The 18,565-nt window shown below is 46.9% G+C and overlaps 1 protein-coding gene across 6 annotated transcripts in view; it reads left to right on the top strand.

Moving 5' to 3' along the window:
- The window catches only part of INTS1 (integrator complex subunit 1), a 324,003-nt gene that overhangs the window by 180,284 nt on the left and 125,154 nt on the right, over window positions 1-18,565 (top strand). For all 6 annotated transcript variants that reach the window (XM_063934591.1, XM_063934592.1, XM_063934589.1 and 3 more), the window contains 5 exons: window positions 5,163-5,330; window positions 8,876-8,987; window positions 15,114-15,272; window positions 15,955-16,101; window positions 16,812-16,910. In XM_063934591.1, the coding sequence (XP_063790661.1) occupies window positions 5,163-5,330; window positions 8,876-8,987; window positions 15,114-15,272; window positions 15,955-16,101; window positions 16,812-16,910 (685 nt within the window). The remainder of the gene's footprint in view (window positions 1-5,162; window positions 5,331-8,875; window positions 8,988-15,113; window positions 15,273-15,954; window positions 16,102-16,811; window positions 16,911-18,565) is intronic.

Raw genomic sequence — 18,565 nt, 5'->3', positions numbered from 1 at the left:
ATGCTCACAGAAGATCCGTGGCCTCTTCCTCTCAGAGAGGACTTGTTGCAACAGGGGCCCTGCGTGTTCCAAGACTTACCGCGGTTACGTTTGACAGCATGGCGGTTGAACACCGAATCCTAGCTGGGAAAGGCATTCCAGAAGAAGTCATCCCTACTCTGATGAAGGCTAGAAAGGAGGTGACGGCGAAACATTATCACCGTATCTGGAGAAAATATGTATCTTGCTGTGAATCCAAGAATGCTCCTACTGAAGTTTTCCATCTGGGCCATTTTCTCCACTTTCTGCAGACAGGAGTGGATATGGGCCTAAAATTATGCTCCATTAAGGTACAGATTTCAGCCCTATCAATTTTCTTTCAGAAGGAATTGGCTTCTCTCCCAGAAGTCCAGACTTTTGTAAAGGGAGTGCTGCACATACAGCCTCCTTTTGTGCCTCCAGTGGCCCCATGGGACCTTAACTTGGTGTTACAGTTCCTAAAATCTCGCTGGTTTGAACCTCTTCAAACGGTTGAATTAAAATTTCTCACTTGAAAGGTAGTCACGTTGTTGGCCTTGGCATCTGTAAGGCGGGTGTCTGAATTGGCGGCTTTGTCTCACAAAAGCCCCTATCTGATTTTCCATGTGGATAGAGCAGAATTAAGGACTCGTCCTCAATTTTTGCCTAAGGTGGTTTCATCGTTTCATATGAACCAACCTGTTGTGGTACCTGTGGTTTCGAAGGACTTGGAGGATTCCAAGTCCCTTGATGTAGTCAGGGCCTTAAAAATATATGTAGCCAGGACGGCTCGGGTTAGGAAAACAGAGGCACTGTTTGTCCTGTATGCAGTCAACAAGGTTGGCGCTCCTGCTTCTAAGCAGACTATTGCTCGCTGGATCTGTAACATGATTCAGCAGGCTCATTCTACGGCTGGATTGCCGTTACCAAATTCGGTGAAGGCCCATTCCACTAGGAAGGTGGGCTCTTCTTGGGCGGCTGCCCGAGGCGTCTCGGCATTACAGCTTTGCCGAGCGGCGATTTGGTCGGGTTCAAACACTTTTGCTAAATTATACAAGTTTGATACCTTGGCTGAGGAGGACCTCATGTTTGCTCAATCGGTGCTGCAGAGTCATCCGCACTCTCCCGCCCGGTCTGGAGCTTTGGTATAATCCCCATGGTCCTTACGGAGTCCGCAGCATCCTCTAGGACGTAAGAGAAAATAAGATTTTAAACCTACCGGTAAATCTTTTTCTCCTAGTCCGTAGAGGATGCTGGGCGCCCGTCCCAGTGTGGACATATTTCTGCAAGGCTTGTATATAGTTATTGCTTACATAAGGGTTATGTTACAGTTATGATCAGTCTTTGGCTGATGCTGTTTTGTTCATACTGTTAACTGGTTGCGTATATTCCATGTTATACGGTGTGGATGGTGTGGGCTGGTATGAATCTTGCCCTTAGATTAACAAAAATCCTTTCCTCGTACTGTCCGTCTCCTCTGGGCACAGTTTCTCTAACTGAGGTCTGGAGAAGGGGCATAGAGGGAGGAGCCAGTGCACACCCATCTAAAGTTCTTTATAGTGCCCATGTCTCCTGCGGAGCCCGTCTATACCCCATGGTCCTTACGGAGTCCCCAGCATCCTCTACGGACTAGGAGAAAAAGATTTACCGGTAGGTTTGAAATCTTATTTTTAATGTCTTACACCATAAGCAGGTCTCTGAAGAGTCTTCCCACGGGCTGGGGCACACATGCTCTGTAAAGATTTATCTTCCTGTAGATCCAACATGCAGATTTCTCCTCTTATGTTGTGGCTGTGATGCGTACGCATTGGAGCACACAACGCCCGTGTATGCACGCTACTGCTGCCTATTCATTCTAATGGGAGCCGGCTAGTAATGCATACACAGCGGCATTCCGTGACCCATATGTATTGCGGTTACGCTACAGAACGCTGCTATTCGCAGCAATAATGTATTGGGACCCATCTGTATATACAGGACAAGATTTATGAAACTCAAATTTCCCGACGGGCCTGCAACGTCGGACGCAGATCGGTAGCAGACTATCAGTGACTGACGTTCCATAGTGGTGTGGGGTTCTACCTAATTCTGCTTTTAGTTCAAAAGCCCGACGGTTCCTTCCATCCCTTCCTCTGCCTGAAAACTCTGAATCTGTTTTTTAGGTCCCCAGGTTCAGGATGGAGTCCCTTCGAACCATCATGCAAGCCCTGGAGCCCGTGGACTTCATGGCATCCTTGGATATTCAGGACGCTTACTTGCACATCCCAATTTGGGAGGACCATTAGTGATTCCTCTGCTTTGCAGTCCAATGGATCATTTACAATTTTGGGCTTTGCCCTTTGACCTCTCCACTGCTCCAAGAGTTTTCATGAAGGTGATGGCTGCCACATTCCGCCTCAAAGGGATCTGCGTACTCCCATACCTGGATGACCTTCTGCTTTTGGCCCAGTCTCTGGATACTCTGAAACACCATCTCTTTTTGACCTTGTACTTATTGCAGTCCCACGACTGGCTGATAAAGTCCAGCCTGACTACATTTCAGAGCATGTTCCATCTGGGCGCCCATTTGGATTCCAGGGGGTTTTTCTTCCCAAGGACAAGATAACATCTCTGCATTCTCATATCTGGACCATAGATGCCAGCCTTTACAGCTGTAGAGCCATCAGGTGAAGTCACTCTTTTCAAGGCAGGTGGTCTGTCCAGGAGGCAGCCTGGAACTTTGCGCGCTTTACCGTGCCCTTTGCCAGATTCCTTCTTCAGCACAGGGCGAGACCCCTTCTTCAGCACGGGGCAGTGAAGGTCCAGTCGGACAATGCGACGGCGGTTGCACACATCAGTCATCAAGGCGGCACCAAAAGCCATGCAGCTATGGAGGAGGTTGCACACATTCTCCGCCGGGTGGAAAAGTTTCGTCCTGCAATATCTGCAGTTTACATCCTGGTCCAAAACTGGGAGGCAGACTTCCTCAGCAGGATGGATGTTCATTCCAGTGAGTGGTCCCTCCATCCTGAGGTGTTCCAGATGCTAGTTCATCACTGGGGTCATCCCCCAACTCGACTTGATGGCCTCCCGGCACAACCACAAGCTACGGCTCCTGCACCAGAGACCCGGGAGCCTTCTTGGTAGATGCATTGGCAGTACGATGGCCTTTTACTTTGTGTGTTCCCTCTGATTCCCCTTCTACCGTATGTCCTGCGTAGTTTGAAGCAATAGAGGGTAACAGCCGTTCTCGTAGCACCAGAATGGCCAAAGTTGTGCTGGTACGCAGACTTTCTCGGTCTGTCCCTGGCATCTCCGTGGCGCCTACCTCTCAGGTCGGATCCTCTATACCAGGGTCTGAGAATCTGTAGACTTATGAGCCAGAGGTTTTTCAAACTGGTTTATCCAGACCATGCTCTCGCCAGGAAACGGTCTTCGGCTAGGATTTATTACCGTGTGTGGCGCACACATTTTCAGTGGGGCGCTGTCCACCACCTGGATCCCATTGTCTATCGCCTATCACGGCTGTTGGCTTTCTTAGGCCCAGGTCCAACCTTGACTGTGTGTCTTGCTACGCTAAAGGTGCAGGTCTGTGCCCTGTTGGTGTTTCAGCGCAAGATGGCCCTTTCTTCTGCTGCTCAGATCTTTTTACAAAGGGTTCTTCACATTCACCCACATTTTGTATCCCCAGTACACCCATGGGTCTTGCCTCTGGTATTGCGGATAATACAGGATTCTCCTTTTGAGCCACTGGACTCAGTTGATCTCCGTTGGCTTACATGGAAGACAGTGTTTTTAGCTTGCCATTGCCTGGGTGTGCCGAGTCCACGACCTGGGTGTGCATTCGCACCGTGTTCCTTTTCTGGTTTTCCACTTGGACTGACCTGTCCTTCGTACCCATCTCGATTACCTTTACAAGGTTGTCTCGCCTTTCCACATCAATCAGGAGATTGTGGTACCTTCCCTTTCTATTTTGGACTCTGCCCCGGAGTCCCTGTCCTCCTTGGTCGTGGTACGGACTCTTCACACACATGTTCATCACACTGCGCCTTTCCGAAAAATCAGACTCTCTTTGTCCTTTATGATGCGACCAAGTGTGGCTGGCCGGCTTCTAGACAGACCTTGGCTCGTTGGTTGTGTCTAACTATTTGTCAGGCTTACCTTTTGGCATAGCAGCCTGTCTGGCCTCTGACAGCTCATTCCATGAGGTCTGTGGGGACCTCTTGGGCGGCCCGTTGTGGGGGCCTCTGCGGAGCAACTCTGTAAGGTGGCCACATTGTATCCCACTCACACCTTCATCAAATTCTACAGTTTTGACACCTTTGCCTCGGCCAATACGGCTTTTGGGCGTCGGGTGTTTGGCGCAGCACAAGAATACTCCATCTCATATTGGGATAGCTTTGGTATGTCTCACAGTCCCAGCGTCCACCAGTGGAAGAAAGAAAAAACAGGATTTTTGTCTTACCTGTAAAATCCTTTTTTCTGAATCCATGGTGGATGCTGAGCAGAGTTTCTGGTTCCTGGCACCATGTGCCACGGTTTTTGTATGTCTAGTTACGCGTTCGTGCCTTTCTTCTCTATGCCTATTCCTTGAGCTTGTTAAGTCAGAATGATCTCCTGGGCCTCAGTGGGGTATAGGGGAGGGTGAGCCTGTGTTGTGCTCAAAGCAGTTATCTCCTTGGTGCCCAGACTCCAGCACTCCACTATTCCCCACAGTCCCAGCGTCCACTATGGATTCAGAAAAAAGGATTTTACAGTGTGTGGGAGCAAGCGAGTGATTATGGTTAGCTCCCACACACTGCCCGATTATCATTCCAACCAGCCAACTAGTTGGCTGGTTGGAATGATACCATCCTGATGTATGACTAGCATTAGTAGCAGTGATCGCAACTCCATCCACATTTGAATCAGGCACAACATGCACAGACAGTCGCAAAGTCCTTTTATATTTTAAATGCAAACGGAGAACTAGTTAAAAGGAAAAGCTAAACTGCAACTGGAGGAAATATAGTACACTACATGCCTTAACATAATACCCACAAAATTAGCAATGAAGCAAATGTAGATAACCTGTTATACGGTACATTATGTTGACTACGTGATAGAAATGGTGGTCTTCTCTGTGTGTGCCTCACAAGTTTTCATTCATAATCATTCTGATTCTACGTTTCATCCTTCTGCTGCAGGATGTGGCTCGTCTTACGGTGGAACGCTCTACAATAATGGGCCACCTATTCTCCAAGCTGTCTTACTGTCCTGAGTCCAACGCTGTTCTAGCTGCCCTGCTTTCCATCTTCTCCTGCTATGTCAGACGCATGCGAAAGAGCAAGGAGGGGGATGATGTGTATAACTGGGTACGTATGTCACCATTGGCGTTCTGCCGTTAAATTCATTATAGTTATTAAATATATTTGTTTTGTTTTTTTATTTACAAACACAGGATTGGTCCCTTGTGTTCTGAAAAACAACTCCTGTTAAGAGTTATCAAAACTTTTTCTTTAGTTGTTATTTTTAACAGATCTCTAGAAGAATCTAATTATATTGCACCCCAAATTTGTACTAGTAAACACTGCAGGAAACCATATAATTAACATTTAGGTATGTATTTTTTTATACCGGTCCATTTGATTACTGTATGTTGTTTTTTTGGAACATGCGTGTTAAAGCAAGCTTATCAGGCTTTAGGAACACGCATTGAATGTGTGCTATTAATGTTCATGTGTATAAGCCTCAAAGTTGAGATGTATTCTGTTATTTCCAGCCTTTATCCCTTTGTAAATGCGCATTACAGTGTAAATTGCCAGCCATTCATCCTCCTTATTTGGCCATTTGTTTACTGACATAGCCATAGCACCTCATTGATCCAAAGTTCTTCCTAACACACGCACTGTTGAGAATGCACTTACTAGATTAACAAAATAGCCTGGCCATAGGCTACACGATTGTGCAAACGATCAGAAGAAACAGATGAGAAGCAGATTAACAGGACGATAGTCGCTGTGCCTCAACACTGCAATGTGTAAACCGCAACAGAATATGCTGACACTGCTTAAGTAACTATTAATGTATGGAGGCATTCGGGGCCGGCGCAACCCACTCAGCAGAGTATGCAAAGCAGGGAGGCACTGGGCTGGAAAGGCCTCTCCCCGCTCTGGTGCTGTACCTGTCAAATTGTATGACATGGCAGCATGAAGAGTGGCTCCCCCTCTCCGCCACAGCCGGCGCCACCCCCACCATCTCTTCCTATCTGATGTCCAGCCACCGCCCAGTGAGCAGCAGCCTCTCTCCCTTCTACTTCCTGCACACCATCACACTCTCCCTGCTCCCCCCATGTCCCGGCTTCCTCTCCACCCACTCCCATTGTAAACTGTATATCCTTTGGCAGCCGCTAAGGAAGAGGAGGAAACGGGCCACCTGGTGCGCTCCCAGCTTTGCCCTGTGCCCCAGAGCCCAGCACTGCAACTTGAATGTATGGATATGGGTAGAAGGGTACACTCTGCTACCTCAGGGCTCACTGCACGCTGGGCCCCCTACACCTCCTGCCACCTCTTGCCATCAGTCTGGGTGGACACAGATAGGCAACCTGGTTACAGATTGATATAGATTATACATATATACATATACATAAAAAATATATATAAAAAATTTGGGTACTATTGTGCGGGCACTCCCCTTTCTTGTGAGACCACATGCTTTTTTTGCTGTTCCTTTATAGAGTTTGGGAGTGAGGGAGCAAATGTATAGTTTGTAGGAGGGCGCCAAACACCTTAGCACCGGCCCTGGAGGCGATCTTCACTTCGCAGCATTGAAGCAACAATCGGGACAATTGGACAGGATCATTCCGACTGTTCTTCTGCCGTTTTCATGCTGTGAATGATTATTGTCTCTGTTCCCTAAGACGGTCAATCATTGAAGGATCTGTGGGCATCTCCCTACATTTACAGGCGGCTACAGCATTAGCAGATTTCCGCACATTGGCCCTCATTCCGAGTTGATCGCTCGCTGCCGTTTTTTGCAGCGCAGCGATCAGGTTACTACTGCGCATGCGTATGCACCGCAACGCGCACGCACGTCATACGGGTACAAACAGCATCGTTGCTGTGCAAGGCTTCTAGCGACGAATCCATTCTCACAACCGAACGCAAGGAGATTGACAGGAAGAGGGCGTTTATGGGTGTCAACTGACCGTTTTCTGGGAGTGGTAGGGAAAACGCAGGCGTGTCCAGGCGTTTGCAGGTCGGGCGTCTGACGTCAATTCCGGGACCGGACAGGCTGAAGTGATCGCAAGGGCTGAGTAAGTTCAGACCTACTCAGAAACTGCACAAAACATTTTCGTCCCACTCGGCTGCACATGCGATTGCACACTTGCTAAGCGAAAATACACTCCCCCGTGGGCGGCGACTATCTGATCGCTGCTCTGCAAAAAAATAGCTAGCGAGCGATCAACTCGGAATGAGGGCCCTTAGCTGCAGCTGCGAATGCGTTACTGTACGTCTCTGATTCAGGTCCTGAGACACAAGACTGAGGAAAAAGTAAAACGTTTAGCAAACAGTATGCAGCATGGGAATTGTGCCATGCTCTACGTGCCACATAGTATAATACCCTTTGTATGAAATAGATCAATTATTTGGGATGTAGTAAGGATCTCTACAGTCCAAATGCCGACAGCGTAATCCCGACTGTAAGCATTGCTGTTAGGGTTACAGAGTTAGGTACGAGGTGTGTGTGTGTGTGTGTGTGTGTGTGTGTGTGTGTGTGTGTGTGTGTGTGTGTGGGGGGGGTGGGGGGGGCAGTTGTAGGGTTAGGCACTAGGGGGAGGGTTAGGTTGCAGGAGAGATGGGTTATGGTTAAAATACTTACCCGGGATGCCTACGTCGGTATTCCAATACCATTCCTGTCCAATTCCTCCAAGAAAATGAATGTGCAAGTCTTCCTATCGAAAAATGTTCTTATGAAGAACAGGTAAAACAAAGTCACTGGATGGCTTCCCAAGAATCTCTTCCTCTGCTGTCCATCTATTATGAAATGGCTTTGTATAGTATTGTCATGTGCTTGCTCAAGGCAGTTTCAAGGCAGTCCTCATGTTCCAGCAGGCCCTGTCCGCTTCTTTGTATAGTGCCACAAGTTGGCTCTGTCCTATATAATGGGTCATCTAAATAATATACTTTTTGATAGGTTTGTTTTTGCTATTATTTGTAAAAGTTTCTTGACAGAACATTGCAGATTCAAATACTTGCCTTCTCCAGAGTGGATGCAGACTAGTGTAAGTGACGATTATGAGACCAGTTCAGATGCAGTCTACAAACAATGATAACATTAAGAAAGGCATTCTAAAGAAAGAAAGTGAACAAATGGATGTCCAGCCTTGTGGATGGTGGTTGTGCACAGTCCTATATCTAAAGTTCTAGGTGGTTTACAAAACAGCGTCTCTCCTTTTTCTGGGGAGGTTCTCATTGGCCTGAATTAGAATGTATCATCAAGGATGCCATTCAGAAGTACTTGTCTAAACAAACCAATTTTTTTTATGTAAGAGCTTGTTACATCCCTCAGGATATAAAGACTCTGGAGACCAGTTTGCAAAGTTCCAGGCAGCTGCTCAGTGGATTTCACAGTTCAAAAAGATTTCCTTCTGGGCTTCAAAAATGATGGGCTTAGCTGCTTCTCTGATTGCACTCTGTGGCCGACCAAAATCTATTTTGTATTGAGACTGATTTTGTTTACTATGCTATTTATATTGTCACCTTGGTACATGAGTCTTAATTTCCAGTGGGAGCGAGGACTCAAATTTTACAAAGGCTGAATTTGCATACCATGTTTGTGAACTTCAGCTTTTCAGTACTTCTTTTGCTATTTGCAATATTGCTACACAACTCAGAGTGATTTATATTTTTGTTAACAGTCTGATCCGCAGGACCAGGTGTTCTTACGCTGGGTTACTGGAGAAACTGCCACAATGCATATCTTAGTTGTCCATGCCATGGTTATTCTCCTGACTCTTGGACCTCCTCGTGGTAAGACTTGCTCAGCTCAACAAACTTTCTTGAAAATGTGACTCTGAAAATAAATAAATAAATAACTTTAAAAAAAATATATTTCTCTAATGTCCTAGAGGATGCTGGGGACTCCGTAAGGACCATGGGGAAGAGACGGGCTCCGCAGGAGACATGGGCACTTTAAGAAAGAATTTAGTTCCTGGTGTGCACTGCCTCCTCCCTCTCTGCCCCTCCTCCAGACCTCAGTTTGATTCTGTGCCCAGAGGAGCTGGGTGCTTTTCAGTGAGCTCTCCTGAGTTTGCTGATAGAAAGTTTTTTGTTAGGTTTTTTATTTTCAGGGAGCTCTGCTGGCAACAGACTCCCTGCATCGTGGGACTGAGGGGAGAGAAGCAGCCCTACTCTCTGAAGCTAGGTCCTGCTTCTTAGGCTACTGGACACCATTAGCTCCAGAGGGATCGGTACGCAGGATCTCACCCTCGCCGTCCGTCCCAGAGCCACGCCGCCGTCCCCCTCGCAGAGCTGTTAAACTGAAGCCGGGTGAGTATGAGAAGCAAGAAGACTTCACAGGCGGCAGAAGACTTCGTGATCTTCACTGGAGGTAACGCACAGCACTGCAGCTGTGCGCCATTGCTCCACACACCTACACATACTCCGGTCACTGTTAGGGTGCAGGGGGAGGCGCCCTGGGCAGCATTTGGGACCTCATTCTGGCAAATAAACACATATATACAGCTGGGCACTGTATATATGTAGGAGCCCCCGCCAAAGAAATAAAATTTAAACGGGACAGAAGGCCGCCGCCGAGGGGGCGGGGCTTCTCCCTCAGCACTCACCAGCGCCATTTTTTCTCCACAGCACGCTGAGAGGAAGTTCCCCAGGCTCTCCCCTGCTGATACACAGTAGAAGAGGGTTGAAAAGAGAGGGGGGGGCACATAATTAGGCGCAAAAAAGTATATTAACAGCAGCTACTGGGTTAACATTAAGTTACTGTCTTATTCCTGGGTTATATAGTGCTGGGGTGTGTGCTGGCATACTCTCTCTCTCTGTCTCTCCAAAGGGCCTCGTGGGGGAACTGTCTTCAGAAAGGACATTCCCTGTGTGTGTGTGGTGTGTCGGTACGCTTGTGTCGACATGTCTGATGTGGAAGGCTATGTGGGAGAGGAGCGGGAGCAAATGAATGTAGTGTCTCCGCCGACGGCGCCGACACCTGATTGGATGGATATGTGGAAGGTTTTAAATAATAATGTTAATTCTTTGTATAAAAGATTAGACAAGGCTGATGCATTGGGACAGTCAGGGTCTCAACCCGTGCCTGATCCTATGTCGCAGGGACCGTCGGGGTCTCATAAGCGCCCACTATCCCAAATTGTTGACAGAGATACCGACATGGATTCTGACTCCAGTGTCGATTACGATGATTCAAAGTTACAGCCAAAGTTGGCTAAAGCACTCCGATATATGATTATAGCAATTAAGGAGGTTTTGCACATCACAGAGGAAACCCCTGTCCCTGACACAAGGGTTTATATGTATAAGGAAAAGAAACCTTAAGTAACTTTTCCCCCCTCACACGAACTGAATGAGTTATGTGAAAAAGCTTGGGAATCTCCAGATAAAAAACTGCAGATTTCCAAACGGATTCTTATGGCGTATCCTTTCCCGCCAACGGACAGGTTACGATGGGAATCCTCCCCTAGGGTGGACAAAGCTTTAACTCGCTTATCCAAAAAGGTAGCCCTGCCGTCCCAGGATACGGCTACCCTCAAGGATGCTGCTGATCGCAAACAGGAGGGTACCCTGAAGTCCATTTATACACATTCAGGTACCTTGCTCAGACCGGCAATCGCGTCGGCCTGGGTCTGTAGTGCAGTAGCGGCATGGACGGATACCTTATCAGAGGAGTTTGATACCCTAGATAGGGATACTGTTTTATTGATCCTGGGGCATATTAAAGACGCTGTCCTTTATATGAGAGATGCTCAAAGAGACATTAGTCTCCTGGGTTCTAGAATAAACGCTGTGTCGATTTCTGCCAGAAGGGTCCTGTGGACTCGGCAATGGACAGGTGATGCCGACTCAAAACGGCATATGGAGGTTTTACCTTACAGGGGTGAGGAATTGTTCGGTGAAGGTCTATCGGACCTGGTCTCCACAGCTACAGCTGGAAAGTCAAATTTTTTGCCATATGTTCCCTCACAGCCTAAGAGAGCACCGCATTATCAAATGCAGTCCTTTCGTTCACAAAGAAACAAGAAAGTCCGAGGTGCATCCTTTCTTGCCAGAGGGAGGGGCAGACGAAAAAAGCTGCACAATACAGCTAGTTCCCAGGAACAGAAGTCCTCCCCGGCCTCTGCAAAATCCACCGCATGACGCTGGCGCTCCACTGGCGGAGTCGGGGCCAGTGGAGGCGCGTCTTCGGAATTTCAGCCACATGTGGGTTCACCCCCAGGTGGATCCCTGGGCAATAGAAATTGTGTCTCAGGGTTACAAGCTGGAATTCGAAGAGGTGCCTCCTCGCCGGTTTTTCAAATCGGCCCTACCGTCTTCCCCCGTAGAGAGGGAGATAGTGTTAAATGCAATACAAAAATTGTATCTTCAGCAGGTGGTGGTCGAGGTTCCCCTCCTTCAACAGGGAAGGGGGTATTATTCGACCATGTTTGTGGTTCCGAAACCGGACGGTTCGGTAAGACCCATATTGAATTTAAAATCTCTGAACCTATACTTGAAGAGGTTCAAGTTCAAGATGGAATCGCTAAGAGCGGTCATCGCCAGCCTGGAAGGGGGGGATTTTATGGTGTCACTGGACATAAAGGATGCGTACCTTCATGTCCACATTTATCCACCTCATCAGGCGTACCTAAGATTTGCGGTACAGGACTGTCATTACCAATTTCAGACGTTGCCATTTGGCCTCTCAACGGCTCCGAGGATTTTCACCAAGGTAATGGCGGAAATGATGGTGCTCCTGCGCAAGCAGGGTGTCACAATTATCCCGTACTTGGACGATCTCCTCATAACAGCGAGATCAAGAGAGCAGTTGCTGAACAGCGTATCTCTTTCACTGAAAGTGTTACAACAACACGGCTGGATTCTCAATATCCCAAAGTCGCAGTTGGTTCCTACAACTCGTCTGCCCTTCTTGGGCATGATTCTGGACACGACCCAGAAAAGGGTTTATCTTCCGATAGAAAAAGCCCAGGAACTTATGACTCTGGTCAGGAACCTTTTGAAAACAAGACAGGTGTCCGTGCATCATTGCACTCGAGTCCTGGGAAAGATGGTGGCCTCATACGAGGCCATTCCCTTTGGCAGGTTCCATGCGAGGACTTTCCAATGGGATCTGTTGGACAAGTGGTCCGGATCACATCTACAGATGCATCGGTTGATCACCCTGTCCCCCAGGGCCAGGGTGTCACTCCTGTGGTGGCTGCAGAGTGCTCACCTTCTCGAGGGCCACAGATTCGGCATTCAGGGTTGGATCCTGGTGACCACGGACGCAAGCCTCCGCGGTTGGGGAGCAGTCACACAGGGAAGAAATTTCCAGGGTCTTTGGTCAAGTCAAGAGACTTGTCTGCACATCAACATCCTGGAACTAAGGGCCATATAAAACGCCCTACGTCAAGCAGAGGCCTTACTTCGCGACCAACCAGTTCTGATCCAGTCAGACAACATCACCGCCGTGGCTCATGTAAACCGCCAAGGCGGCACAAGAAGCAGAGCGGCAATGGCGGAAGCCACCAGGATTCTCGCAGTGTTCATTCCGGGAGTGGACAACTGGGAAGCAGACTTCCTCAGCAGACACGACCTACACCCGGGAGAGTGGGGACTTCATCCAGAAGTCTTCGCACAGATTTTGAGTCGGTGGGAACTGCCACAGATAGACATGATGGCGTCCCGCCTCAACAAAAAGCTGCAGAGGTATTGCGCCAGGTCAAGAGACCCTCAGGCAGTAGCGGTAGACGCCCTCGTGACACAGGGGGTGTTCCAGTCCGTCTATGTATTTCCTCTTCTTCCTCTCATACCAAAGGTGTTGAGAATAGTAAGAAGAAAATGAGTGAGAACAATCCTCGTTGTTCCAGATTGGCCACGACGGACCTGGTATCCAGATCTACAGGAAATGCTCACGGAAGATCCGTGGCCTCTTCCTCTAAGGCAGGACCTGTTGCAACAGGGTCCCTGTCTGTTCCAAGACTTACCGCGGCTGCGTTTGACGGCATGGCGGTTGAATGCCGGATCCTAGCGTAAAAAGGTATTCCGGTTGAGGTCATCCCTACGCTGATAAAGGCTAGAAAGGAAGTAACAGCAAAACATTATCACCGTATATGGCGAAGATATGTTTCTTGGTGTGAGGCCAGGAATGCTCCTACGGAAGAATTCCATCTGGGCCGTTTCCTTCACTTCCTACAAACTGGAGTGGATTTGGGCCTTAAATTAGGCTCCCTTAAGGTCCAGATTTTGGCCCTATCCATTTTCTTTCAAAAAGAATTGGCTTCTCTCCCAGAAGTTCAGACGTTTGTTAAGGGAGTACTGCATATTCAGCCTCCGTTTGTGCCTCCGGTGGCGCCTTGGGACCTTAATGTGGTCTTGGGCTTCCTAAAGTCACACTGGTTTGAACCACTGAAAACGGTGGAGTTGAAATATCTCACTTGGAAGGTGGTCATGTTATTAGCCCTGGCTTCGGCTAGGCGAGTGTCGGAATTAGCGGCTTTATCACATAAAAGCCCCTATCTGGTTTTCCATATGGATAGAGCGGAATTGCGGACACGTCCTCAGTTCCTGCCAAAGGTGGTTTCATCCTTTCATATGAACCAACCTATTGTGGTGCCTGTGGCTACACGGGACTTAGAGGATTCCGAGTCCCTTGATGTGGTCAGGGCTTTGAAAATTTATGTAGCCAGGACGGCTAGAGTCAGAAAAACAGAAGCACTGTTTGTTCTGTATGCAGCCAACAAGCTTGGCGGCCCTGCTTCAAAGCAGACCCTTGCTCGCTGGATCTGTAACACGATTCAGCAGGCGCATTCTACGGCAGGATTGCCGTTACCTAAATCGATCAATCAAGGCCCATTCCACTAGGAAAGTGGGCTCTTCTTGGGCGGCTGCCCGAGGGGTCTCGGCACTACAGCTGTGTCGAGCTGCTACTTGGTCGGGTACAAACACCTTTGCAAAATTCTTAAAGTTTGATACCCTGGCTGAGGAGGACCTCATGTTTGCTCAATCGGTGCTGCAGAATCATCCGCACTCTCCCGCCCGTTTGGGAGCTTTGGTATAATCCCCATGGTCCTTACGGAGTCCACAGCATCCTCTAGGACGTTAGAGAAAATAAGCTTTTACTTACCGGTAAATCTATTTCTCGTAGTCCGTAGAGGATGCTGGGCGCCCGTCCCAAGTGCGGACTTCTTCTGCAATACTTGTACCTGTATATAGTTATTGCTTCAATAAGGGTTACGTTATTGTTGCATCGGCCGTGAACTGATGCTATGTTATTGTCATACTGTTTACTGGATTGTTATCACAAGTTATACGGTGTGATTGGTGTGGCTGGTATGAATCTTGCCCTTGGATTAACAAAAAATCCTTTCCTCGTACTGTCCATCTCCTCTGGGCACAGTTCTCTAACTGAGGTCTGGAGGAGGGGCAGAGAGGGAGGAGCCAGTGCACACCAGGAACTAAATTCTCTCTTAAAGTGCCCATGTCTCCTGCGGAGCCCGTCTCTTCCCCATGGCCCTTACGGAGTCCCCAGCATCCTCTACGGACTACGAGAAATAGATTTACCGGTAAGTAAAATCTTATTATATATATATATATATATATATATATATATATATATAAGATATCTTCTGACGACGGTTAATAAAACCGAAACGTTAAGCCAACAAGAGGGGGTTATCTTTTCTTGTTCATAAAAAGTCCATGAGTGCCGCCTGATTGTATATCCTACATTGCTGCTATGCTGTGGAGGGCACCGGGCCAGCTGATTTAATTTCATATATGGGAGTGCCGAATATCTGCTACCCATATATATCTATATATATATATATATATCTATATATCTATATATATATATGTGTATATATATATATATATATATATATATATATATATAAAATGTGTGTTTTCTTTTTTATTCCTCTCCTCTGTTGACAGGTCATAGTGACTTCTTCCTTTTGCTGGACGTTTGGTTTCCTGATAAGAAACCTCTTCCCACAGCATTCTTGGTGGATACTTCAGAAGAAGCCTTACTGTTCCCTGATTGGTTGAAACTCAGAATGATTCGCTCTGAGGTTCCACGTCTTGTTGATGCTGGTATGTTAGTCATTTTGGGACAAATAAAAGAAGTACATAGAATTCACTCAATCATGTTTTTGTACATGAATATTTCATTCAGTCAGCAAAATCACAGTACAGATTTGCAACAAACTTCACCAGATCTTCGTCTGCAATGTTTTATTGAAACGTTTGTGTTAATTTACTTTGAGTAGATTTTTAGAAAGTTGCAAAATTAAAATGGGAAGATCGGTTCCAGACTGTTTTTCAAATTATTGTGACTCATCCGTCATAAATTACTCACAAACCTTTATACAGATGTGAGTTAATTTATTTAGAGACTATCCTGAAACATTATTTAAGTGTTTCTAGTACTATAGAATACATGCACATTCTTACAGGCTATGGGCAAATTTATGGGTTTGTGACTACTTCCCGTTCTATGGTACTTTTAATAGTTTCAGATCTCAAGTTTTGTGCATGGTCCTAAGTGCATCAGGCTCCTTCACTTATCTCTAGGTCACATGTCAAATATGTGAGATGGTTGCAAAACATGAGTACAGGCTTGGGGGCTTTGTGAAGATAAAGAGGATTATAGGACAGGGGCTAAAACGATGGCTCTTTGCGAAGCTATACAGACTGATGGAATGTAAAAATAAAAAAACAGTGTTAAATTGCAAACTATAAACCTCTAACTGGGTATTTTTCCATATGTCTTCAGCTTTACGTGACTTGGAGCCACAGCAGCTGCTACTTTTCGTCCAGTCTTTTGGGATCCCGGTGTCCAGTATGAGCAAACTGCTGCAATATCTAGATCAGGCTGTGTCCCATGAGCCTCAGTCACTGGAGCAAAACATCATGGACAAGAGTAAGTATTGGTGTCTGTGCAATTATTTATTTATTAATAGATATTTATATGGCACACACATACAGTATTACGCAGAGCTTTAGTGAGAATATTTGGCCATTCACATCAGTCCCCGCCCCAGTGGATCTTAGAATCCATATTCCCTACCACATGTGCACACAAGCATTAAGGGGGGTATCCTATAACACACGGGATCCGAGATAAGTCCCCGGAACCATGTGTTATCACGGCTGTGAAGGGCTGCTTATCGGGGCTTTTGCTTTGCATGCCTGGGGCACGGGAAGCATAATCCCTGATAAGTGCTGGCATCAGGGGATCAGCAAGCCAGCCTCGGGGCTAATAGGATAGCCCCCCGTGAATCCCTTAACAGCGGTAAATTACAGCTGCTAATAGGATATCCCCATAGACTAGGGTTATTTTTAGTCAGGAGCCAATTAACCTACCAGTATATTTTTAGAGTGTGGTAAGGAAACCGGAGTACCCGGAGGAATTCCAGGCAAGCACGGGGCGAATTTACAGACTCCACACAGTTAGGGCCATGGTGGGAATCAAACCCAAGACCTGAGTGCTGTGAGCGAATCATCGATCTTCACCACTGATAATGTCTTTGTGATAAAACCGTCTTGTCTAATATTTTGAAAACCAGTTCTAAAAATAACAATGACATATTTAATTTCTGACTCTTTTTTTTTTTTGTATCCTTGTTACAGATTACATGGCTCATCTAGTTGAGGTTCAACATGAGAGGGGTGCTACCGGGGGCCAGACTTTCCATAGTCTGCTAACAGCTCTGATACCAGCGAGACGAGGTAAGTAGATATCTATACACCTGCTTACTCCCCATAAAATCCATACTCACCCTTACAAGCTTCTAGCTTCCTAGGTCTCCTGTTCAGATTCTTACATTTCTCAGTTATATTCCACACCTCTAGTACATGGCCCTGTGTATTACACTCTTATACTGCACCTTAATGCCTTAAACCACAAATAAATAGAAAAAATGCATCAACCTGTTCTCAGTTAACCATGTAAAATAGATTTCCACATTTGGATTACTTTACTTTGTTAGTTTCTGCATGCCAACTTGCACCTTTTGTTAAATAGATTGTTTCTCTAACGTCCTAGAGAATGCTGGGACTCCGTAAGGACCATGGGGAATAGACGGGCTCCGCAGGAGACATGGGCACTTTAAGAAAGACTTTAGACTCTGGGTGTGCACGGGCTCCTCCCTCTATGCCCCTCCTCCGGACCTCAGTTAGAGAAACTGTGCCCAGAGGAGATGGTCAGTACGAGAAAAGGATTTTTGTTAATCCAAGGGCAAGATTCATACCAGCCACACCAATCACACCGTATAACTTGTGATAAACTACCCAGTTAACAGTATGAACAAACAACATAGTCTGGGTCCAAACCGATGAACTATAATATAACCCTTATGTAAGCAATAACTATATACAAGTCTTGCAGAAGTAGTTCGCACTTGGGACGGGCGCCCAGCATCCTCTACGGACTACGAGAAAGAGATTTACCGGTAAGTGTAAAATCTTATTTTCTCTAACGTCCTAGAGGATGCTGGGACTCCGTAAGGACCATGGGGATTATACCAAAGCTCCCAAACGGGCGGGAGAGTGCGGATGACTCTGCAGCACCGATTGAGCAAACATGAGGTCCTCCTCAGCTAGGGTATCAAACTTATAGAACCTTGCAAAGGTGTTTGATCCCAACCAAGTAGCTGCTCGGCACAACTGTAATGCCGAGACCCCTCGGGCAGCCGCCCAAGAAGAGCCCACCTTCCTAGTGGAATGGGCCTTAACCGATTTTGCCAATGGCAATCCTGCCGAAGAATGTGCTTGCTGAATCGTGTTACAGATCCAGCGAGCAATAGTCTGCTTTGAAGCAGGTGCGCCAACCTTATTGGCTGCATACAGGATAAACAGCGCCTCTGTCTTCCTGACCCTAGCTGTTCTGGCCACATAAATCTTCAAAGCCCTGACCACATCAAGTGACTCGGAATCCTCCAAGTCTCGCGTAGCCACAGGCACGACAATAGGTTGGTTCATATGAAAAGATGAGACCACTTTAGGCAGGAATTGAGGACGAGTTCTCAATTCTGCCCTATCCACGTGAAAAACCAGATAGGAACTTTTATATGACAAAGCCGCTAATTCCGAAACATGCCTTGCAGAAGCTAAGGCCAACAACATGACCACCTTCCAAGTGAGATATTTCAACTCCACTGTTTTGAGTGGTTCAAACCAAGGTGACTTGAGGAAACTTAATACCACGTTAAGATCCCAAGGCGCCACCGAAGGTATAAAAGGAGGCTGAATATGCAGCACTCCCTTCACAAATGTCTGTACTTCAGGAAGAGAAGCCAATTCTTTTTGAAAGTAAATGGACAAGGCCGAAATTTGAACCTTTATGGATCCTAATTTCTCTGACGTCCTAGTGGATGCTGGGAACT

The sequence above is a fragment of the Pseudophryne corroboree genome, chromosome 7 (assembly GCF_028390025.1).
Source record: "Pseudophryne corroboree isolate aPseCor3 chromosome 7, aPseCor3.hap2, whole genome shotgun sequence".
Taxonomy (NCBI): Eukaryota; Metazoa; Chordata; class Amphibia; order Anura; family Myobatrachidae; genus Pseudophryne; species Pseudophryne corroboree.
Note: the sequence above shows the minus strand (reverse complement) of the source record. Positions and strands in the feature narration are given on the sequence as shown.